Source organism: Melanostigma gelatinosum (assembly GCF_949748355.1).
Source record: "Melanostigma gelatinosum genome assembly, chromosome: 11".
In the NCBI taxonomy this organism is placed as follows: domain Eukaryota; kingdom Metazoa; phylum Chordata; class Actinopteri; order Perciformes; family Zoarcidae; genus Melanostigma; species Melanostigma gelatinosum.
Window position 1 is genome coordinate 17,989,342 of NC_136644.1, and position 25,527 is coordinate 18,014,868.

At 40.4% G+C, this 25,527-nt stretch overlaps 1 protein-coding gene across 1 annotated transcript in view; it reads right to left on the minus strand.

The window, feature by feature from the left end:
* Nucleotides 1-25,527, minus strand: part of tbck (TBC1 domain containing kinase) — a 39,134-nt gene that overhangs the window by 3,517 nt on the left and 10,090 nt on the right. The window contains exons 21-25 of the mRNA XM_079278790.1: nucleotides 23,980-24,016; nucleotides 20,849-21,010; nucleotides 13,952-14,124; nucleotides 5,692-5,855; nucleotides 2,909-3,068 (exon numbers count right to left, since the gene is read on the minus strand). Of these exons, the coding sequence (XP_079134916.1) occupies nucleotides 2,909-3,068; nucleotides 5,692-5,855; nucleotides 13,952-14,124; nucleotides 20,849-21,010; nucleotides 23,980-24,016 (696 nt within the window). The remainder of the gene's footprint in view (nucleotides 1-2,908; nucleotides 3,069-5,691; nucleotides 5,856-13,951; nucleotides 14,125-20,848; nucleotides 21,011-23,979; nucleotides 24,017-25,527) is intronic.

Sequence of the window (25,527 nt, forward strand, 5' to 3'; positions counted from 1 at the left end):
GCAACAACAAAACAAAGCTTATTTTGTCAGCCTTGGGTTGTCGCTCACACATTCAAGTGGTTTAGGAGTACAGTTAAAAAAAAATCGGATTCAATCAACCGACTAAAATAAAAACAGAGCATGAAGAACCAGGCTTACTTCTGAACACCAATAGGTATTAAATGTTAAAGGTGCGCAGTAGAGCCTGTGCACAGAGAGTGCATTCATTGCTTTGCCCCTGAGTTAATGATAATGCCGCTGGTCTGGTGCACAGAGATGTGGATGGCATTTAAGCACACCCGAGTCCTTTTATTGACCTTTACTTTTGTGACCTGCACGACTGAAAGGTCTGATGAATTACTGAGGTTGAACCTCAGATGTGGAATTTCAAGTATGGGTTTGGCCATAGTGGGGAGGGGAGGTTGAATAGTCATCATACGTGCCTGCTTGTCTGATGATAAAGATGGTGATCAATCATCATACTGAATACAAAATGATGATAATGATGAAACATAATTACACTAACAGATTTTCTATTTATCGAAATAGTAGAGCTATGACCACGTTCTGATACATGAGCAGTTCACAAACAGATGTATTTACACTTCAGTCTGCAGAAGAATTCTTCCATTACTCTCTGTAATGGTTATTTTTAACCAAGTTAGAAACTGATATCTTTCCGCTGCTCCCTAAAAAAAATCTAGGACTCATGTCTCTTTAATTAGGGAGAACTACTTATTTCCCTCTCTTACTTTCCAACATATGGAAGGAGGACATCTTTTCTAAATTGGGATGTTGCCAGAAGCAATATCCCTGCTGAGTATTTTTTTAATTTAAGTTTGGCTAATTCATTCTAACGAGAGCACAAAAGGAGAATATATAATGATCAATACAGTTTTCTGTTCTGTTACTCTGAAGTTAGTTCTGAAATGTCAAAGATAATGATTTATGTAAAAGCCGGTTACAGCCTTGGCTAAGGTCTTAGTGTCTTTCAGAAGTTTTTATTACACTGTACATCAGACCTATACAATTACAATACTACTGTATTCATTCATGTTTTTCTGCTGCTTTCAGAATACAGCTAAAATATGAAAAATTGCATTTTGAGTTCAACAAAATGAAAGGAAATTATTTCCAACACTCTTCAATGAAAGTCAGTTTTCTACTGATACTCTCTATCAACCAAAAAATCCCCGAAGGCAATATCAGTGCTTTGCAAAGTGTTTATGGCGCATGTTGACATCGCAATGATGATTTAAAAAAACCCCCAACATATTACATACATTGTGTACATACATTGTACACTATTGTCACAATAACCAGTGCAAGCAGCGCTTTGCTCGTCTTTGTGGTACTTTGGGTCCCAGGGCATATATACAAGCAGGCAACCAAACTTACTCACTCACATTGTCGCATGGTTGTGTTGTTTCCTGGATGTGGCCCATAAATCTGTCTCTTTTTCGTCCTACGGCCTCAATGATGAGAGTCATAGAGCTTCATATTAAAACAGATATCAGGGAATGTTTCCAGCTAATTTATTCGTATAAATATATTAACTATAAATATGTGGTTCACGTCTGTTTTCATTAACTATTATTTCACAAGTATTTACGAGTGTTATGACTTATGAATATTGTTAAATAATTTCCAAAAAGTAAGACCAACATATATTTATTTAAAAAAAAACATACATTGGTGAAAACTGCTGTGTATTGACTGGAATTGTTGTGTTATTGCTGGATTTTGGATTGGAACACTAATTTTTGTGATAATGGTGTCGGTGAGTAATTTCACTTGAAAATGTTAAGTTTGGGGATCTGGATAAGTCATCGCAGGATGAAACATTATTTAAAAAAAAAGAAGAAGCATAATCTCACGAGACAACTGCTCTTGTGGAGTTTCACCTAAGACTCTAGTGAGGTCCAGAAGATTAGGTTTTTTTTAAGGAGGCAATATGACCCTGAGGTCTGCTTCCACTGTCCTGACATGACCCCAGGACACTAAAGGGATATCACACTCAATGAGACGCCTCTGAAAAGATGAATATAGAGCCAACTTTGTTTCGTTCGGCAGTTTAAAAAACATCCCTCCGCTGTTATTTGTCAAAATTGCTTGGTGTGTCGTTGCACTGCAGCAAATCACTCAGGTTGTTGTTTTTGGGAACACTGCAGCAGCCAGAGTACAATCTTTACCAAACCCGTCTTTCTTGCTAGAGGCTCTGTGGGGCTGTACTTAGGCACAGTTGTGCTTTGAGATAAAGCCTAACATCAGCTTGATTACATGCTCACAATGACAACATGCTGGTGTTTAGCAGGTATGTTTGAAATGTTCACCTCTGAGTTGAGCATGTTAATGCAAACCTCTGTGTTCACTGCTTATTAGACGAAAAACAAAGTGCAGCCAAGGCTGAACGAAGGGAATGTCACTGGTCTTCAAGGTATTTGGTCAAAAATCAATGTATGAGACAAAGTAAATTGTTAACTTGTCATCTCGCACCGTCATCATGTCAAGGAATCCAAAAAGTAATTAAATGAATGACATTCATGACAAAGCACTCTCACATGCATGGCTAAAACAGTAAACTGGGAGAGTCTGGAGATTTAGAAGCGCCACAGGGCACTTTAACAACATTACCATCTGTTATCTGCACCACACCTGCATTCACTGCTGACCACTCAATACTTCTAATGCACATTCAAACAATAATGGTACCAACATGTCCGCCTTAGATATTACAAAAAGCAACATTACAGAGAGATCGACTTTCACAACATTATACGGTGTTTGTATATAACATCTCTATGGTAGGTTATGTAATGCACATCTTGGGTTTATATGTCAGAGTTAACACTTTAGAGTTAAGAGTTTAGATAGTGTATATACGTGCGCGCGTGTGTGTGTGTGTGTGTGTGTGTGACTGCTTTCTCACCACAGCAGCAGTTTTCATGGCGTGGCTAATGATCACGATGACACGTCCTCTGTAGTTCTGGAGGATTCCTGTTGCAGGACACTGCACCAGCTCACCGTCAGGGCTGAACGCTGTGCTGAAGGGAATGTTGATGCTGCCAGAAATATGGCCTCTGCTAAAGCTAAAAGCAGTGGGGTCAAGGAGCAACGCATTGAACAGGTAAGGCCCCTTCAGAGAGACAAGTAACAGTAATACCATTGGGGAACACTGATACAAAAAGACAATATTAAACAATATCAAGTCAGTTCAACGATACCTTAGAGAGAGCTTGTTATACTGCTTATTACGATGCAACGTTAGTATCCGCACAGGGACAGTGAACAACCCCACAGTGGGATGTCATGGAATAATTACTCTTGAGAAAAGGAGCTTGTCCTATTTCTGAGAGCGTAACTGTTGACATTATTGCTACATATCCCAAGACAAGTGGTGCTTCTTTCTCGGTCAAAAGATAATGTTCATCAAATCATACCAGCTGCCACAAGAACACAGAGTCAGTTTGTTACATAACGCAGCAGATAATCCATGAACTGACAAATCCTATTGTGCGACATTTAGCCTTGGAAATACAAGAGGCTAGTTGTTTTAGAGCAGATAATAACCACCAGGAACCCAAACAGTCAAATCTAGATTGTCCTGATTAACTCCATAGAATTGAATCCACTTTTTGTAAACGCAGAAACCCACAACAGGGCTTTGCCTAAGATCACAATAAAGGTGAACAAGGGTTGCCAAATCCTGCGAAAGTGGTTAAATCCCTTTTCTCCATGTGTGTTAGCCTGAGGTCTGTCTATAACGGCGTTCATGTAGGAATTCGGCTCGAGGAACTGACATTTTGCAATCTTGCTCTATCCACTAAGCCCTATTGATTAATGGCTCTTTTACCCCCTTACACGATTACCATTCCACTGATCTGAAGGGTGACGCTCACTTCTTTGGGTCCCCTGAATTTTTGTACAGGCGGGGTTCTCTGGGCCAATACAGTCCTAGTTATAAATAAAAACTGCCCATCTGCAAAAGCAAAATTCATTAATTTCTGAAATATTGTAATTTTGTGCAGTTACGAAAAAGATGAATAAAGATGCTGTTGAATGTGTCTCTCCTGGAAGACATTCATAGTGTTGCACTAGTTTGTACACATGAAAAGTGAATGAAAAAAAGAGAGCTAGAGAGAAGTTCAATGGAACTGGGTGGGAATGTCAGATTGTTGACATCCAAAAGTTGCCAAACACAGCCCCCCCCCCCCCCCCCCGCCCCAATTGTGACAGCACTTCTGCAGAAGTATATTGGCAATTTCTTTTCTTGTAGGCAGGACAGGAAATAGTGTGGAAAGTGTTGTAATTCTAAGCAGTTTGAGCTAGTACAACCGTTATTGAACAACGCCATCACTTCTTTACAAACACTTTGAAAAGAACCATATCGCAAACGTCTTGTCTTGTGCAGTCTAGTAGGCAACAGGACAAGATTTTGGCGTTCTGGTTTCAGTTTGTAGTTCTAGTAGCATTGACCAAGGAAACGATGAGCGTTGCACAAAGTCTTGGTCCGGATATCCGCTGGCTCCACCGGACCCCAGAAATATAGCCCCTTGCCCCCGAAGGCTTATCCGTCTTGAGACTGATAGTCGATGGGTTCCGAGATTAAGTAGCTCAGAAGATACAACAATGAATTACAACTATTAATGTTATCAAGTATGAAACCGACATAGTTAGTGGATTAAGATTACACTGCAGTGTCCACTATGCACACGGCCCCTCTGACAGGGATCTTCTACACTACACCTACACCAGTTTTGAGATTTCTTGTGTCTCTTTTCAGTCTCACAGCTGAATTAAATGGTTCTCTTCAGGTCAGAGTCCAAGTCGTGAGCGGATGTCAGGTCCCTGTAAAAGCTGTGATTCATGAATCTCTTTGTTTATGCAAGTCAGTTACATCATGTCTGTGCCATATATTTGCTGGTGTAACGTGTGGAACTTTGTTTACCTGATTGTTGATGAAGATTGTTTCCTTCACTTTGGTCGAGGTTAAAGACACACACAGACTAGATTTGCATTTGGTTGCATCTGTGCACGCAAGATCCCACAGTGCCTCTGAACTCTTGCTTACCTCTTGACCTGGTCATCGTTTCCTTGTGTTTGGCAACTTTTGGACATCAACAATCTGACATTCCCACCCAGTTCCATTGAACTTCTCTCTAGCTCTCTTTTTTTCATTCCTTACACAACAATTTCTGTCACATTTCATGTGTACAAACTAGTGCAACACTATGAATGTCTTCCATGAGAGACCTTCTGAACGTACAGGCGGTTATTGAATTTCCCTCCGCTCACCCGACAGCCAGCTTTTCACTCGACCATCAAGTGTAGCCTTTCGGAACAACTATAAACACTTTTGATTCCTGACGTGTTCGGACAGCATGTTGCAGGACCCACTTCTTTTCTAGTATAACATGGCACTCACAACTACACTCAGCTGGGTTGCATCTCAGCTGAGTGAGAATTGAATAATTTTGCTGACGTAAATTCTACTCAGAACAACCTTATCTGAAACTGGCAATAATTTGTCAGCAGATCATTTCTTCTTCTTGCTTTGTTGGACACAATCCAAGGCTGTTCAAACAAGCTCCAGTCTGCGTTCACCAATTTCCTGATGTGCCTCAGCAGAGAAAGATTGTTCAATGTATTTGAATGTTAAAATGACCGCATTTAACGGACTGGCCGGTAAAAGTTCAGAAATGGTAAGGATACTCCTCGACAGTACGGATGTCAACAGCAATGATTTTGGGCTTGCCGGCTTTGGTCCTTTTGGTGGGCCCGGCCAATGACAGCTCACACAGGTCGATTAGGTCCTCGGCTGAGATCCTCGGGGATACTTCTGCTTTCAAGTCACACAGCGCCAGAGGCTCCCGGGACTACAAAAAAAAAAAGGAACAGGAGATCATATGAAGGAGAAAAGTGTAGTGCAGTAACAAGTAATTATTTTAAAATGACTCGAGGGACAGAATAGTTTCAAGTTGGATATTATTGCTTCTTAAAAATCGGAAAACCAGTGATTAGGCCTGAATGCCTTTTATGTTAAGTAAATTCTTTCTGTATTTATGAAATATTTAACACCGTCCTTTTAAACAGTTTGTCAAACTAACCCAGTCTGGTCCAGTCTGGTCTGCAGTGACCAGAACATGGTTGCCAGTTTCCATGTGCACTGACAAATGGGTTTATTAAAGCGCTGAGCCAGAGGCATGGCTGCAGGACTACAGGGGACTACAGGGGTCTCTGCAATGGTGAGCAAGTGTAATACCTCTATGATTCCCAGATGCCCTGAAGTCATTTTCAGCATTAAATGTGAAAAAGGAGTATGCTGGTCATTTATTTTCAACAAACAAATGCATTGTGATGACTGGTCATTAAACAGTTTGGTCTATTCACTTATATGCAAATCAAATATCGGAGAAATACTAACAGAATTATCTATGAATTCCAGCACACTGTATGAAAGCAATTTACAGAACAGAGAAGGGCCAACTGCATGTTGAGTAGGTTTAGTGCCAGAACTCTGCCATCCATGAAATAAAATGTTTGAAAGCATAAACTCCATTGGCTAGCTGAACAATCCATCCAACCAACAGTGTCACAGTCAGAAACATCTGTGAGTCCAGAAAGGATTTTAATATTCATTTCTTCTGGAAAAAGGTTTTAATAAAACAATTCTGTGCATTTGAGAGAGTAACTTTAACTGACTGTAACACGATCATCATGTCTTATTACGATTCCATTCTAAAGGGCTATTTGAGACATGCTGTCATTGTGACACAGAGGTGTTGCTTCAACCTCTTGGTCATTTTGTGTCTGTATGTGTGTCACATGCATGGTTTAATGCTGTGTTTTGTAGTGGTAGTGGGCTATTATTGAAACGGCACTATTTGCAACAGCAAATACAATGTAGTTAATGAGTATAGCTATTGTTTTGTCCCTTAACCACGAACTAAATTGGGGGCATGAGGCAAGATGAATCGGGACCTTGGTGACTTCACCTTTGTTCCAATTTCCTGGTGGAAACCTCGACTTTGTAATGTGTTTCTGATTATTAGAAATACAAACGCCTTTCAATAAAATGCTGTTCAATATTCCACCAAAACAAAGACTCAAAACATATCATAGTCGTGATTCAACACACAACAACTTAGTTGTCTCAACAAAGGACTGAACATTATGTGTAGGGCATTATTTATTGCAGGGCTGGTATTGCATCAAATAAGTACAGATGTTTATATTTTTCTGTTTCACCCTATTAATTTACATTTACTTGTTGGTGATTGTTAAACATCAGATTGAAAGTGGAAACAAAACACAGCATTAAACCATGCATGTGACACACATACAGACACAAAATGACCAAGAGGTTGAATCAACACCTCTGTGTCACAATGACAGCATGTCTCAAATAGCCCTTTAGAATGGAATCGTAATAAGACATGGTGATCGTGTTACAGTCAGGGAAGTATGTCCAATTTGTTAAAGGCCAATAGCAGGCCACTTGTACAGGACCAGGGAACTGTGACGGGCAAAATAAAAGTGCAAGTTCAACTTGGGAGTAAACCAGGGTGTGACTGAACACACCTGCTCAGTAAAACCTGCCTGTGGAGACAAGCCTACAAATTGAAACCAACCGTAAAGTAATTCATTACTTGGATTTAACAGAAGTCAGTCTTGACATTTTATGCATCTATCAATCAATGTGCTCTCGGTTTTTGTTGTCATTATGTTGTATTCTTTATCATTGGACCATTCACAAATAGATGATTGATGACAGAATAAGCCATTGGCTAATTTCCATCTGCAGTCCCTTGGCAGAACAGTCACCAGACATTAAAAACATTCATTTAAATGCAGCGACACCATTACATAGTCTCTATCGATCACACTAACATTTATAAAGGGAGACTTTTACAAGCATACATCAACATATTAATACCATCACATTAATCCAGCACAACTACGCAATTGCAAATGAACTACTTAATACATTTAAAATGGCATTAAGTATCAGAAAAAGGAAGGATGTCTGGTTGCATGATTAATGTAAATGAACTCTTTGAGATGTCAGATGCCCCTGGTCTTAAAAAAAGTGAAATTTGATCAAAATGTGAGCAGGAAGTTATTGAAAAACCATGACTGCACTGCATTGTATAGTTAGCAAAAGTCTTTGATCTTAGAAATCAATTCACATGCTCGAGTGATAAAATAATGTGGTTAATAGTAAGTAAGTAGAATACATTTTAGTATATTCACATGCTGTCACAGTAAAAACATGTCCTAAAACATTAAGAATACCAGCTTTAACTCCCTGCTTTTAGCATCGTTTTACATTTTTGCTACACAAACCCAGAGATGAGAATATCACTGTTCAAATACACGGGAACCAGGTACCATGCGAGTTCCTTTCAAAAACAGGGACGCTTTCCAGATCGCACTTAAACCTATACTGGGAAGTGGGGTTTATTCGTTTCAAATGTAACTTGTACTTGGTTGTTAAAACTTCCACAAGATGAATTTAAATCAAAATCCAAAGAGAACACAGTTGCACCAATCTCTCCATCCAATGTGAAACGATGCAAGTGTTCCGCTGGGTCTCAACCTACGGAGCTGGCAGGACTTTCTGCCGTGATAAGCAATGATTACAGCAAGTCCTGTTGACTATCACGTACCATCTAACCCCCGGAGCAGTGGAGCATGGGGCTTTCTTGCAGGTACAAACAGAACACTGCAGAAAATGCAAATCGTTTCTGTACACAGCACTTGAAAATAACTGGTTGATGAGTGTTCAGCCAACACTTGTGAACATTCTGGCTGATTCAACATTTAGGAGCAACAGTTCTACTCGGACGTCCTGAGTCCAAACCCTGTGAAAGTGATCTGCTGACACAGCAGTCAATGCTGTTTTGGGTTTGGCATAACCGACAGTGGTAAGCTGTTGACTGCTCTACCCAACTGGGTTGTGTTGTTTGTGAAAGTGCATAAGGACTTCGGACATCTCCATCGAGTAAAACGGGCTCAGTTGCTTGGCTGAGCTCATCCGCATCCACATTTTCAGTGTGCAGCAATTGAGGAGTTGCAACACCTATAGATCTACTTTAGTAAAAAAAAGAAACAGGTCTCTCCCTCACTACACATGAATGTATCCATATCATGTGACAGAAACAGGAACACTATGCTGCCTGTCATTGCCTGTGGCTGACGGAGCACTCTGTGGTGACTTAAATGTCAGGACGAGCAGTGTGTGCCAGCTGAAAATGGCTGAATGAGACTTTTGCATTTCACTGGCCTGACAGTGATGAGGATAAACTGGAGCTCCTGATAAGCAGACACAAATCCTCTGCAGTGGTTTGTGCGTGTGCATCTACTCACAAATGCTCGTGGTCCACAGTTGCCAAAAGAAACCCAATCACTTAACATATTGAACTGGTATCCATGGGGTTGTTCAGCTTGGATAAAGCTTGATGACAAGGTCAAAGACTCGTTTAAAGAGCCTTCACACTGCGTGATGGTTCGTGTACTGAGGTTTTCGCATATCAAACATCACAGTTTGTGGTGTTTGAGCATCACTTCTAAAGCACACAAACACATTGTGTCTGCCAAGTCTGCAGTCAGACAAGAACAGAAGAGACGAAGAGCATAATTGAGGCCATGATCTGAGCAAAACGCTGACAACACATACCCCTCACAGCAGCTTCACATGCACATAAACACACACCATTTTCCTGTTTTAATTCTGGCCACACAGCAGCCAATATTGCTCAGACATGAATGATTTCTTTCGAGAAACAGCAGCCTCCTCTAATGAAAATGCTTCTCTTTTTGCTGACAAAAGACAGAATTTGAGTCCAGACGCACACTTTGACCACAGAGTTACAGTAGATCTAAATATAATGCTGCTTTACTGTTGGATTATCAACTTGTTATACACTTATGTTTGATGACTTAGAATTGTAGTCATGTGTTCATTACAGACTAATGAAATCGTAAGGCAACTGAAAACCTTTCAAATTGTACAGTATGTATGTACAGCACTCCAGCTGAAATATTGATGCTTTGAAGAGCAGTATTAGCTTTACTTGAAAGATGTATCACTGAAATACGTTGTAGAGTTTACTTATGATTAAGCTTCTAATAACTGGAAATAAAACGGGGCAGACAGTAACATGTAATGCAATGCAAAACTTTATGACACCCTGGAATAAATCCCAGCTTTCCGAAGCCTTTGTAGTTCAGAGTCTGTTGACAATGTGTCAGAGAGGCATTCATTCAATTCTATGGTCGTTTCTATAATGTGTATAATATTGAGAAATGTTTCTAATGGTTGAAATATGTCGTATTGTCAACTAAACTTTATATAATAGGCTTCAAAATGCTACAATGTATTGCAGAGATGTTGTATTAGATTGCATCATATAGTGCAGGGGTCAGCAACCTTTACTGTCCAAAGAGCCATTTTGCTCTATTTTCTACCAAATAAAATGTGTCTGGAGCCGCAAAAGCTATTCGATATCACAGCTTATATACGTTTTATATATAGTTATATTACATATACAAAAACTATAGTTTGTTGTATTTATGAAATAATAGAACAAGAATAAAGACAATTAATTGCCATTTTAACTTTTATGAAGAGAAAAAAAATACACTGGCATGTGTAGGCCTACATTGAGGTCACAGAACTAAACACATAACTATGCAGGCCTTGAGTCCTCCCCATAGTTGTGGGAAATAAATATAACATAGCTGCAGAAGTGAATCAAACACGGAACAAGTCAAGTCTATTTGGGTCCTCTCCCCATGTTTGTGGAAAAAATATGAAATAAAAAGTAGCTTATTTGAAATAAATATAACATATAGCTGCAGCCTAATATCTTAAAATGAGTGAAGATAAAAAAAGAGGCAGTTTGTATTTAAGTAAGACTAAAGTCCATTTCAGTGCGATGTCATCCTCTTCTTTGCTCAGACACGTACAGCCATCAATCATCATCGATATTTAGCGCATCTCCAGCTTGATCTTTTTCAGCAAATGCTGTGTGCTTGGTCTGAAAGTGTCTTTCAACCTTTGATTTTTTGTTGTTTGCAAATTTCTCGCCACATATTAAGCATACAGGTAGGCCAGCGTTGTTGGCAGTGAACGCAAATAAATACGTCCACGCAGAATTAAATTCTCTATTTTCTTCCAGGAGTTTTCTTTTTTTGGATTTATCCATTGATAACCTTACCGAGTCTGCAATCACGACGAGCCACCTGCAGGGGAAGGCGCTTGACGGCGACGTAATAGGATGTGACGCACATTTTAGTTGACTCAATATTAAAACGTTTTTTATTTTCCGTGACACAGTATCACCTCAAACTCCAAGATATGAGGTGTTCCCTTTGAAAGATTGTCCACTGACAAAAAACATGAAAATAATTTTTTTTTTTTGCACAAAGACTCAGGGAGCTGCAACAGAGGGGCTAAAGAGCCGCATGCGGCTCGCGAGCCGCGGGTTGCCGACCCCTGATATAGTGGATATTATACAGGTGTTTTCGTGTGTCTTGGTCTTAGTCAGTCACTCATTCACAACAAATCTGGTATAGATTATCCTACCTAATTGAAGATGCTCCATTTGCTCACAGTTTTAAATGTTCATGTGGTGCACAAGTTCTGAATCATTGGAACCCGGAAGCATGATGGACATCCATTCGCTCAATCATTGAAAAGCGAGCTCTGCCAGCTGTTACATGACAATGTTCTATAACCTCCTGTGAACTGTACCGCATTTGTTTATTTTCATTTGTCAAAGCTACCAATGTTAAGCATAATAGCCAATAATAATACCATCCTCTTTTTGAGATGGACAACTTATACATCTGAGCGACACTCCCATGCAAGCAGTCGTCCATAAATCTGCATGTGAACGCCATTCTCAACAAGCAATTTGAGAATTAGGGAGACCACCTAACTTGATCAACTCGCTGGAGATGAACTAAATATATGTCAACGATTGATGAGACAAAGTCAACAATTGAATGAATGGTCCACGTGCAGGGCGTCTTTTGTATTTGTTTTGCTATGTTTAGATTGTCTTATTAGTGGCTCAGCGAACAGAGAAGGAGAGCCTGTTTTTGCCGATTCACTCACTCAGACCAAGCTGAGTGGACAGCAGCTGTCCAGTGAGATGGATTTCTCTTCACTACGAGGGCGGAGAATCTGCCGACAAAGACTCCTGCTCTCTTACCAGAGAGGAGGGTGATAGGGCAGCATGCAACGCAAACATACCATAGAAGCATCTATTGAGTATTGTTTGTTGTTTAACTCCATCTTTCCGATTAAATATTAGCCTACAGGAAAGACTCACATCTTTTCAAGTCTTTCTTCAAACAATCTTTCTTAGATTAAAACTTGTCCATCCTGGCCCTAATAAAAGAGGATCCCTTCTTAAAGCATTTTCAATGTAAGTGATGAGGGATACATAATCCACAGTCTTTGCTTTGTACAAAAATACAAATTTCTTTGTTTAAGCTAATATGAGATATGAAGCAATTCCCTGTCCGAGATGATTCCAAACTGTTTGGATAATGTGTCCTGTTGACACAAACGTTTGAACATGGACCTACATTGAACACATGGCAACATACAGTGTAACTGGTTTACTGTTAGTTTGTGTGAACCAACAGTCTGTGTGTGTGTAAATAGCACCTTTTAATCTCGAGATTAAAAGGTGCGGGTTTGTTTAAAGCTGCTACAAGGAACTTTCATTTTGTGTTCAAGTAAAATTAGAAGGGATTGACATCTCACACTGAATGGACTTTTGCCAAACGAATCAACTTTAATGAAATGTATTTTGTTAAATGCAAAGACATGTATAACCCCATTTTAAGAATTGCTACAAAAGCTGAAAAGTATTTCACAAGCAAACTCTACCTTCCAATTTAAACTCAGCTGCTGATGATACACATTCATTAAACCTTTTATAAATAACCCATCATGTCTGTACAGTGCGAGTCTGTATGAGTGGCAATAAATAAATAAAAAGAAAAAGATCTGGCAGCCTTGTATTAAGGTTGCTCATGCTGACTATGTAAAGACACAATAAATGTTAGGCTGATATTCGTATTTCAAATCACTGATCAGTGAATTTGAAATTGAATTCTGACAGCATTAACCGACAGTAAAATTACAATAGAATATCTGCATTATTTTGTGGTAATTGTTGATAGCGATCTCCATTACGTTTTATTATCAAAACATTAAACATGAGGGTAAACATAACCTCAATATTAACAAGCATATTAACCTGTTATTACGCTGTCTTCATCAAAACAGAACCTCAAATTAATATTACATGGTATTACTCTGTGATTGCATCAGCTCAGAGTTAGACAGTAAGATTTACTGTCCCCATTAATACCCGAGAGATGGGAGATGTTTTTCCCATTATTGGCATTCAAATACATAAAATGAATCCATATTACCAAGATATTTTCATTGTTCTTAACAAACGAATACCTCTGAAATTACCAAAACATTACCCCATTAATACGACTATATGTTATTACCAAGAGCATTATGTCACTTGTTTGTTAAGATATAGATTTTGCAGCATATCAGCAGACGTATATGATGAATTGAATTCCTGTAAAAAGTCCAGTCTCACTCTGTCTCTAACATATAATTTCATTGAAACCTGTGTTGTGTCATTTCGAGGCCTTGAATATTCAAAGTGTGTTGAAAGAGACAGCTCATTGTCTCAGATACTAGACTTTAGAAACAAAGACTTCATTTGTACTGTAATAACGGATACAGCATAAAAACAAATCACAGAAAAAAACACCAGCTAAAGGCAAACAAAAGAAGACTCCCTCCTTGGTCACTGTGGCTGAACCTCAACAGTCACTGACAGTAAAAGTTGGAGATACTACGGCGATAATAAGGAAAATCAGTTCACAACCTGTGAAGAAAAGATTCAACTTAATTCATTCAACTCACCAGGTCAGTCTTGGGCATGTCCTGGTAGTCAGACGAGTAGTATGTTGCTGCTTTCCCAAAGCCAATGTCACCAGCAGCCTTTGGTGGCTGAGCATGTTGTCGATACGTAGCACTCTTTGGAGTCCAGCAGAAGAGGTTGATGGATTCACGAACACAGCGCTCAATGTCAATTTCTGTGCAGCCAAAAGAAGAGTAATATGAAAATGCTACTTGCCAATGTTGATGTTAATGCCACCTATGAGCAAAGTCATAAACAATAGAGCAGCCTTAATATCGCCTTTTTTTAATGAAATACCTTCATTACTCTACACCCAATTATTATGAAATCACTGAAAAACAACATCTTTTTTATGTTTACCCAACTAAGCCAGGAAACATGGATCTTTAGGTGGAAATTAGCCGCCTTGGGTGAAAACAGCAGCTTTTTACTTCACAGCAAGCGTCTACAGTCATGCTAGGGGCTCTGCAAGGCTGTACTTGTACAGTCGTGCTTTGAGCTAAATGCTCACAACAACAATGCCAACATATTGATGTTCAGCTGTTATCATTTTTAATTAGTCACCATTTCAGTTCAGTGTGTTAGCATGTGAGCTAAATGGTGGCACTAGAGGGAAACTCAAGCAATTAAAATTCACCCTGAGGGGAACACCTGTACCAGATCTCATGGAAACCTATTGACCAAGACATTTTGACTTAAAACCTAAATAAACTCAGAACAGAGAGTATTCTGCTGATCTCTGCATTTTCAATTACCACTGATAACATTTTACTTTCACTTATTATTTAACTGCTGGGAGTGACAGTAAAATTAATGAATACAAGTGTGTTTCCCTCCCATAAAGCATAAAATAATATGTAAATGGGGTGTGGGAGGTTTAGTTGCAGAAGAGAGCAGCTTGACCTTGGCATTTTGCTGCCATTAACAATCGTAAGTAGTCATCCAGCAGTGCCGGTGGCTCTTTCAGATAATAACTGGTCATCGTCTAGCTGCTGTCCCTCATCTAAGCACTTGTTCTAAAATAGGTTTTCAGGGCAGAGCAAAATATTCTTCTTTTCCCCCTAATGCCTCTCCAGCAGTATCCATCTTTCTCCTGCTTCTCACGTTGAGAATAGAGAGGATTAGGGAACAGGGACTCACTGGATTAGCCGAGGATTTGGGTAAATTCGGAATTCTTTCCTTCACACTCTTTCACACTGACATCCTCTCTTTCACTCCCCTTTTTTCGTGGATAATAAGCAAGTCTGCCTAATGAGTGCTCCTTGGTATGACCTGCACCTGGCCCAGGCGCCAGCAAAATGATATGAAAGATGTGTCTTTCCCCCACTCTAAGTCCCACAGCGAAGGTTAGGGTCTGTCAGCTCTCATGGGCTAGGACCTCACAGACTCTGTTACGAGGCTCATTCCAGTGAAAAACACACTGGTGGTCTGAGATTCCTCACCGACGGGCACATAGGCAGTTCAGGGAAACACATTTTCCCTCCCTAGGGCGACGAATGCTGCATGCAATCATTCCTCCAGCTAAAAGAGGCAGGAATGGGGAAGAGGAGATTGATAGCGGTTTTAACAAGTCCTGGGCTCAGCTGGGCAATTCCAAGGCAGACAATTTCATGAAAGAGCAATTTCTTTACATCTTAGGAAGCAAAATTACATTTCAGTAATGATGTAGAGGTGTTGATTGCTGGCTGTTACTTGTTGCCACAAATAGTAGAATAGCATGATTAGTAGTGGAATTGGATTGTGGCGCAAAGGAAGAAAGACCTGATAGTAATGGAGATTAAAGGGTTTCGTAAATTAAAACACAAAGTGAAAATCTGTTGCATTATCCAACCAACCTTGCACAGTACAACAGACAAACCATGAAAATTGCTTTGTACATTAGCCACAGATTACAGAGCCAACCATCGGTGGTGACAATTCCCCTTCTCCCCTTATTTGTAAACCGCGATGACATTGATAACATAAGGTGGGAGAATGGAAATTGATTATATATTGTCCAGAGGTTTGTTCATCCATCCATCTTTAATCTTCATAGTTATACTGTATACCAATGATTACTTTGGACAACCCGTGAGGGAACGATTCATGTTGTTGATTACGTTTCAAAATGCCACTTGTAGACATGAGAGGGTTTTCCAATTGTTGGTTGTTTGCGTTGATGGATGATGTGCATTGGATTTGCATGTCTTTAAAGGGTGCATGTACCAATCTTGGATTGCATCCCTGAAGTAGTACTAGCAGTCTCATTTCAGTGATCAATCAAAGTGGTTCTCATGAATCCAACACGTTTACCCAGGAAACTAAGTCAAATAACCAAAACTGAAACTTAAGAAAATGCTTTGGGAAGTCACAACTGTGGTTGCTTTTGTTGAATTTGAATTACAAGATTAAAACAAACTGCTGTGCATATCCTGATCCTTGAAATTGTGGCGAGAGTGAGAGGGGGCGAATGAAAGTGCCAAAGAATTGTTAAAAACAAATAATTACGATTGTTTTCAAGGCATATTCACCAATCAAAGGATTTTGAATACTAAATAAAAAGCAGCCTGTCAGTCTTCTGAATGTGTTGATTGCACACAGAAAAACTACCCGATGACAATAAAGCCCCCAGAAAAACTACCCGTTGACATTATTACTTCAATGCTACAGTTCTGAATGTCATAAAACACTCCGTGTCAGTCATTTTCAAGTGAGAACTTCCCTTTGCCAACAGTGAAAAATAAGCAGCTCAGAAATAACTCTTCTGAGGTATTTCTGAGTATTTGTAGACATAGTTCAACCTTTAGCTCAAACGCTGGAGTGAAGCTGAGCTAATTACTGCATTCAGCCCCAGGTAAATATTGTCAGGACATGATGGATAGGATACCCAGGTCCTACTTAATCCTACTGGCTGCCTGCAATAGTATTATTTGATGTGTACTCCAATGGTAAAATGCCCCAGAGTACACTATCAGTCAAATCACAAAATCCAAATGAAAATATGTCATGCCAAATCTGTCATCCACTTCCAACACTAAACCTTCAGCATCAATATTCTCCTTCTCCCTCTGCTGATGTTTTCAAGGTGTCCCTGTGTGCCGTGTTGCCTCGAGCACTTTCAGCAGCTCGTGGTTGTTTTTCTCAGAGCTAAACGTCTATAACTATGGCTCATCGGTTCCGTGCCCAGCTCTCTGCTCATTGAGACAGATGCTAATGTCCCGTGAAGGCAAATGCCGCTGCATCATCAGTAAACACACGGCTCCTGTCAACCGGAGAGCCTTTCTGGTCTATTGTGAATCAATGAAGTCTTCAAACAAGAGAAAGTTATAGATTACCCAAGGCTACAAGACTTAGCAAATGGGGGAAATCACAAAATGAGATTAATTGCAAACAAACGGCAGCCGAGATGAATTGCTGGCTCCAAGGCGAAATGTTGCAGCACAGGTCTTACCTGTTTCACTTTTAATTTGATTTCAGACTCTGATATGCTGAGTGTGAAATCATTCATGAAACTCATTGACAATTCAGCAATATTTGAGTCTTTGTACATGGTCCAGAAAGCCAAAATGACTTGAGCAACACATTTGTGAAGAGGAAGCTGTGTGAAGGATGATGAGTGAAATACCAGTGAAAGTATTGACAGCTTGGGAAACCAGTGGTGGGAGCATGACCTTATTGTCTGAATCACTTTCCTTAAATTTGGATTCCTTCTCTTCGTTGGAATATTGGCAAGTATAGACTTCCCAGTGTTATGTGTAATAGGCTTGTCACTGAGAATTATTGTCACTGGCCCTATTTACTGCCTAGAAGGAGGGAGAGAGAGGGGAGTGTGTCTGAATAATTTAAGAGCCACTGTCCTGTAACGTTATCTTGACCGTTAACTTTTATTCCGACAGTTGCCGACGGGAATAGAAAGAGAGCAGACTTGTTTTTATTTCAGGACTAAATGTCAAGCCTTCTTATGCATCTTGTAAAGTTCATCCACTTCACTGAACCTTTGATGAAGTCAAAATGTATATGCATGTTTCTGTACCCTTTCACCACTGACACCACCTGTCATCACCACTAAATACAGGCTCCCATCATGCACAGGCTGAAATGAACAGAAATGTCCATGATGGTGTGTACCAAACCAGTTTGAAATTAAATCTTGGATTCTTCCTCTTTTACATCAGCTGTATCCTATTTGATTTCTCGCTGTAAGTTTGACTAACTAGATTTAGTCAATAGTCCTTCTTCTATACTGGTCAGCCAGCATCAGGGCATGTTTTTCTGGCTTCACACTCTGTTTCTGTTGTTACACACATGTGAAGCATGTGGACTCTGCTCTGAAACAAATTCATGCAAGTCTCAGTTGTATGAGGACATCAATTCTGCACGCCTGATGTCAGGAAGGAGCAGGTGCAGACCACAAATTACAAGATGTCTTCCATAACTCAGTGTGTGTGTGTGTGTGTGGCTTTGTGTACTCATAACTGCATGAATGTGGTAAAGCAGAGCAAATACAGACTGACCTCCAAAACCAACAAAGGCTGCCACGGTCTATTATTGTAACTCAATTATCTAAGACTGCCAAACCTACTATATGTTTACTTTCATGTACTATGCATTGAATCACATGCACTACAATTGGCATGCTCAATCAAAAATATTTAGCCTGTTAAGATGGGTGAGTAAGGAACAAGTCCACAAATACACTAGCAGCTCTGTGAAGCAGTACTTTGCTGTGGAAGTATGAGTAACATGGTCACTATCTTAGTTAAGCATGTTGCCGTGCTAACATTTGTTATATAGCCCTAAAAATAAAGCTGATGTGGCTGAGAACGTCACTAGTTTTTGCAGGAATTCCATCATGAGCTGAACTAAATTTTGAGCTGATGGTTACAGTAGTAGAAAAGTCAGGGGGTCGCCGACGTCAGTAGGCTTCATCCTTTGGGAACCATGAATGCGTGTGTGAAATTTCATGGCAATCCATCAACTAGCTGTTGAAAAAATGAGTCTGGACCAGGGTGGTGGAACAGCCGACAGACAGACACTAACATTGCCATCACTAAAGCCATTCTGCTAGCATGTCTAAAAAATAAAGCCTGTACAGTCAAGGATTATAAACCCACAGCAGTAAGACTTCTTCTCTCATTTAGTAGGGGTGATACATATTGTGCTGAACTGTTGAATACTTGGATATGCAGTCTGTAACAAGTTATATAACACCATCTTGTGTACTAGAACATGGCTGGAAACTTAAATAAACAGGTTGAGGTCAGTCTGCAGCCCGGAATTCATTCCTAATATAGTTTGCCGGATACTACACTGTAACTACCCAGGTATACACAAGCTGCGATAATAAGGCTGGAAGTGATATACAGAAACGAGCTGGCAGCGGTAGCCACTCTCAGGAAATCTTGCCAAAGAAGCCGACTGCAGCTCTAGGCCAACATACTTTACCTTTATAAGGAGAACTGGCTCTCCTTTTCCCTTCTGCCTCAATCACATGAATCTGTTGGACAGTGAAGTGCGGCAACGCTGAATTTAGGCTGAAGGGGAGGCTGTTGGCCTTAGTTTACAGAGTGCTCCAGCAAGCCTTTTGGACAAATCGTCCCCGCCTCTATTGGTTTTAAAACCCCGATGTCATTCTGCCTTTCAGCCAGAAAAAATAGGGGCTCAGCACCAGTGGGAAATAAAGTTTTAAAGGAAATTGTTTGAGCTATCCCCCAGGCGAGAGGTACATAAATTATGAATGCCGCTCTCTGATTTTATGTCACCGATACTTTGCTGAAGTAATGTCTTTGTGAAACTGAAAAGGAGTCGTAAAGAGGGCATGTATTAAGAGACACTACTGTCTCCACAGTGTGTGTTCAGTCTGTGAGGCAGATTATAGTCGACAAAAACATCGAAGTCCCCATGGCAATGTGTCACGTTAAAAGCCCCTCGGACTGGGGGTCATTCTGTTACAACAGAGCAACGCTAATAAGATGCATTTCCATTAAAGCTTGTATTATCAGAATCAACCCACTGAATACCTCATTGATTTGTCGACCCTCCTAAGAAAGGAAAGGAGGCAGGAATACTCCTCTTGCCTGTCCACGCACTGAAACCAACTGGATTAACAACCATAAAGCTGAGTTATTTATGTAGTTTGTATATTTTATTATGGGTTAAGTGCAATGTTTAATACATGTCTCTGTATGTTGGCATTGGCAAAGCAGATAGTTGCTTCACATCCCCATGCTAACGCTGGGCATTGTTTAATGCGAGTCTTATCTATATCTCTTGCAGGAGTAATCCTGCATTTGTGGTCCAGAGCTGAAAAGGTGCCACTTACCCTCCCTGGTTAGATGCCCCACAACTGATATAGCACCGCAAAAATCAAACAGCAACAATTCATATTAGTGGCTAAGCAGTCTACACAGACTCACGATGGATTTGAATCAAGATTAAAAGCGATGCTGGAGAACTCTACAGCGGAGGTTGTGATTATTGTGGCAGACAATTCCCAGAGTGCAGCGGTTGACTGTTCCACAGATGCAGAGCGTGGCACGCCGACAGCACATCAAGGAAGGAGTGTGTTTGTTGGAGAGCAGAGCTGCCTGCTTTGAGGATGACATTAACTCAAGACACATCAGCACACATTGGTTCTCTGTTGAATAAAAAAAAAAAACTGCCTCCTGCAGTTGCCCACAAAGATGGACAACCTTTTAGAAAGGTTTGGGGATGGCAGAGTGTGATTTTCACTTGCTCATATATAACTGCAGAGGTACAACTGCTTAACGCATGCAGAAAGTAAATAAAGATGCCGTTCGGTTGTTGTTTATTACCAAGTAAGATTTGGCAGACAGCCCAAGTAGGTAATAAACTTGACAAGAGGGACAAAAGGAAGACATAGTATTTACAAAGATGTATATGCCAGCTTATATTCTCACCTGGCAGGTCAGAGAAGAGTAGGATGCACTCATTGAAGCCGTTGGCCAAGAGACGGTCCCTGAGCTGCTGCAATATGGCCACGCCGATACAGAAGGGGAAAGAGGAGTTACCCAGCAGCAGCGTGTCCCACAGGTGGAAGATCTTGTGCAGTGGAAACACATCTGTATAGAGCGCACAGAAATAAACACAACAAAGGGGAGATTTTACAAAATGACTGAATACCAGAGTGCCTGAAAAGACAAATCCCACGAGGGATGCACAATAGGCTGCTGCAAGCGGGATATAATAGAATGCAACACGCACATAGAGAGACATGGGGAATCAGTTTGTACATAATGAGTGTGATTTGCATGTGCATAGTGCATTTACTTAAGATGGCTCTATGGCTTTAAAATGGGAAGCTCACTAAGCAATATTGTACGTTGGCAAGGTTGCCTGGAGGGATATTTGATGTGGGGGAGGCAGCTGGGAAAAATGGTTTTAGGTGGGTGTTGTGGTGGAAAAATGACAGGAAGAACATCAGGGGGCTGAGGAGCTTTAGAGCAAGGAACCTGCACACATTATTTCAAGCCAACTAAAACCACATCCTGATAATGTGTCCCACTGCAGTTATTAGTTCAGTGATATTACTTTCAGTTTTTCGAAAATATAATGTTTCCTCTCTGTTGAGATTTATGCATGAGAACCAGAACTGTCCACCTGTTTCTATCATCCCGCGGGTTTGTTAAGGTGGATGCTGGGAAGTAGGTGTGTGTGTGTGTGTGTGTGTGTGCGTGTGTGTGGAATGTGGCTTTGGTGAGGCCGAGAGTGTAGGAGTGGTGAGAAATTGCCTCGGAGGGTCTGCATCACATTAGCAGTCAGCTGAGCAGACTAGGATGTGACTGACAGGCAGTGTGTGTGTGTGTGTGTGTGTGTGTCTCTGTGAATTGAGGATGACCCTCCAACCTTGTCTCATATTGGATTGAGGACATTAGCAGTCAGAGGGGCACACCTCCTGAATACTGGACTCACACACTGCCTCAGGGGGGAGGAAAAGGGGTAGGGGGTAAAAGGGTCACACCCCACACTCTCTGCCCCAGGAGTGGTCTGTATGTATGCGTGTGTGTGTGTTTGACTGAAGAATTAAATACCTCATTGCAAAGGGCTGAAGAAGATCAATTTGGCTACATCTAAACTGGTACTAACTTGATGAAACTCTTTCTTATTTATTCCCTGTACATACTGGTTAGTGACAAAACATTATAAACACCATGCAAAATATTGCAGTCCATGTTGACATCACAATCTACGCTGAACATTATAAGATTCACATAGGTTGCTTATTTTGAACAAGCTCAGTGATGCATGTATGGACATATCTTCTCATAGTTAATAGATCTGCCAAAAGTTCCTCATGAGCTTTTTGCTATTTTTGCTATTTGTTTGTAAAAGTGTTAAAACTCTTGAGGTAAAACTAGCAGCAGGAGTGTTTATCTTGACCCTTACATCCACATTTGCGCTTGAAGTTATATTAAAGAGGGAGGACATTCATTAGTATGTGGGACACAAAATCCAATTTAGGGCATTCAAGATCGTAAAAGAAATAATATATATATTGAATAAATATGGGCATAACAAGGTATAAAGATACATCACGCCCTCCTAAAGGTTCTCCTGAGGAAGGAAAGTTCGCAGATGAGTTTTGAGTGTATTTTCATAATGTTTTAAATCAATATTTATTCAAGGCTTTTTATTTTTACCATCCCGGAATAGAGCGCCTGGAATTGATTTTGTCTGCCACATCCTACCCATGGACCTCGACATAATGTTGTTTTTCTCCGTCTTAATGTTACCTCAAAAATCTTCTTGCGAACTGAAGGTGAGAATACATTATCTGCCTGTTTTCACCTGACTGTAAAATCACGACAATGTGATCAATATCCTTGAAATAGCTGAACGATAACAACCACACCAACACTCACAATGGCTTATACAGTATACTGTATTCCCTACAATATCTAAAGGCACATTTGGTTTTTATTTTTCTAACTTGGAGCGTTAATGGTCTTGCGAGTCACTACTTAGACACATTAAATCGTGCAGACTGGTCCACAGGAAGCGTTACAATAATCCTGTAAAGTCTACAGCTCACTCTGCTTAGTCAGAGTCACAGAGACGTGCCACTTAGTCAGATTTGGTTCCTGCATACAAAAGACCTTTGCCTTTTAAAAACTACAGTATAGTGCACCATCCAATTCTGCCTGGCCTTTTGGGGAAATTATTTTAAAACAGTGATACGCACCACCAGTCAGCATGTCAAAAAAAACCTGACATTACATTACAAGAAAAGACCATTGGAAGAATAATTCAAATAACTTTCATAAGCCAAAAGTACAACACGATAAAATACATGCCCTGTATTTAACAGTGTACAGTATATAAGTATCAGCAACAAGAATGGCCCATGTGTTTCATTATATTTTATTGTAGTATTGGATCATCTGCTTTATATACAGTACTTTTGGGTCGTTTAATCAATAGCAATGCATCATATGTTTTGAATGCAACATCTCTGAAAAGTAACTAGCACTCCAGCTGTAGATGGAAATGTAGTGGAGTAGAAGTATGAAGTAGCAGAAGATGGAAATAAATTAGTAAAACAAAAAGTACCAAAAGAAATTACAGTACTTGGTTTAATGTATTCAATTACTTTTCACCACTGGTTTTAAAGCCTCTTAGCTGCAAAATCAGTTCAGTCCATCAACTGAAAATGTGTTTTTTATGTCATGTATCATGATCATCAATGATAACTGAGCAAACTCTATCCACTGATGTAGACTGCAAGATGTCGCTGAAAGCCTCGACAAAATTTTAAATGATGATAAATGAAAAAAGTGCTGGTGAAAATCTGAGTTAGTGTGGGACTGAGCGGTCGAGTCCTTTCCTTTCAGATCTGGAATTAATTAGCAGCTACAATAAAGGTCATGGAGAGAAAAACACACAAAGACCTACAGATCTGGTCCATACTGGACCCACTGACCTTTTCAGTCTCTTTTATTCATACTCTAAAATGAAGCAGACTCTGAAGGTTTTTGATTCTGCTCAGTGTGACGTCATATCCACATTGTGAGTACAAGGAACAGCTACTTACGTGTAAACATGGTCAGGAACCATGGAATAGCATAAAGCTGTGCAGTAAGAAAAAGAGATAAGAATACAGTCAGCACATTTATGAGATCATGAAGCATTCATTTGTATGCAATATTCAGTACGTCAAATAAAATTGCTGAGAGCTCACATGAAATAAGTGAACTGATTTCTCACTATAGACTCTAAGACATGCAGCACACATCTCTACGCCTTCTGAGAAACAGAAACGGCCATAAAGAGCAAACTGCTGAGTTTGGATATTTGTCAATGGGGAGAAAGCAAACAATGAATCTCATCATACAAATCATCTTGTCAGCCATCTTCCTTTCTCTCCATTCTACACTTTCCCTGGAGGAAATGCACAAAATAAAAATGAAAGACCGCACACACACACTCCACCATTAACCACCTGTTATAACACCTGCCAATCGCTGGCCACTATCGCTGAGGCTCTGTAATATTCAGTAGCAACGGGTCTGGAGCAGAATGTGCAGGAATACTGGAGCTCATCTCAGTAAGTTAATCGACAGCTAATTGCGTGGGAGCTGGTGACTGTTCAGTCGACCTCTTCGGAGCCCAGGAGGAATGACCAGGAGAGAGAGAGAGCCACCGCACTGAGTCTCAATTCAACCGTGCACTAGCAGAACTGCGAGTCCAGCCAGATTGGATTCGTGTAGTTGTAAATGGCAGACCCAGGGGAGCAGATGTGGCCAAATTGAGAATGGCCGGAATCAAACCGCTGGCCACATGCAATCTGACTCTCTGCCGATGGCTTCAGGCATTACTGGAGCAGAGTCCTTGAACGCCACAACATTTCCAAAGATTACTTGTGGTTTCTGTGTGCTGCTTGCACAAGACAAACTGTATTAATCTAGCCATGTTTTGGTTTGCATAAATTGGAAGCAAATCCATTTTACACTGCAGGGACATTTGGTCTTTTAGGGCCGATGGATTTGTTTCCTCAGTAAAACAACGGTTTAGAGAGTTCTCTGAAGTTCACAGAGGAAAAGGGGATTTATGGTCTGTAAAGTCTAATTGCTGGGATTGACATCAAACATGAAAGCTGGATCAACAAAGCTTGTTCCAATATCATCCTGGCCTACCAACAAAAACAAGAATATCAAGTCTCCTTTGAAAGGCAAGTCAATACTGGTAGCTCTGTACATGCAGTACATGTCAAGTCAGCATCATAACAGCATCAACAACTACAGGTAACATTTGTGCAACAAGCCAAAGTATCTTTCCTAATTTCATGTTTTTCTACACACTTTAAATGATGGCAGACAGTCACTTGCACCACTTTAGAAAAAGAGCTGCAGCATCAGAAAGTGCAAGGAGGAGGAAGCGGCCGCTTTGATCCTTGACTCCTCGATGATAAAGACCCCACTTTTCATCGGGTAATGTCCCAGAGTCCGGTCCACAGGTGACACACATTCATCAGCACACCATCTGAAACCCCAGCGAGACTGTAGAACACGTTAACCTTGTCACTGTCTGCGCACAGCTGAAGCGAAGGGCAGGAAGAGGTGGCATATAGTAAGAGAAATAT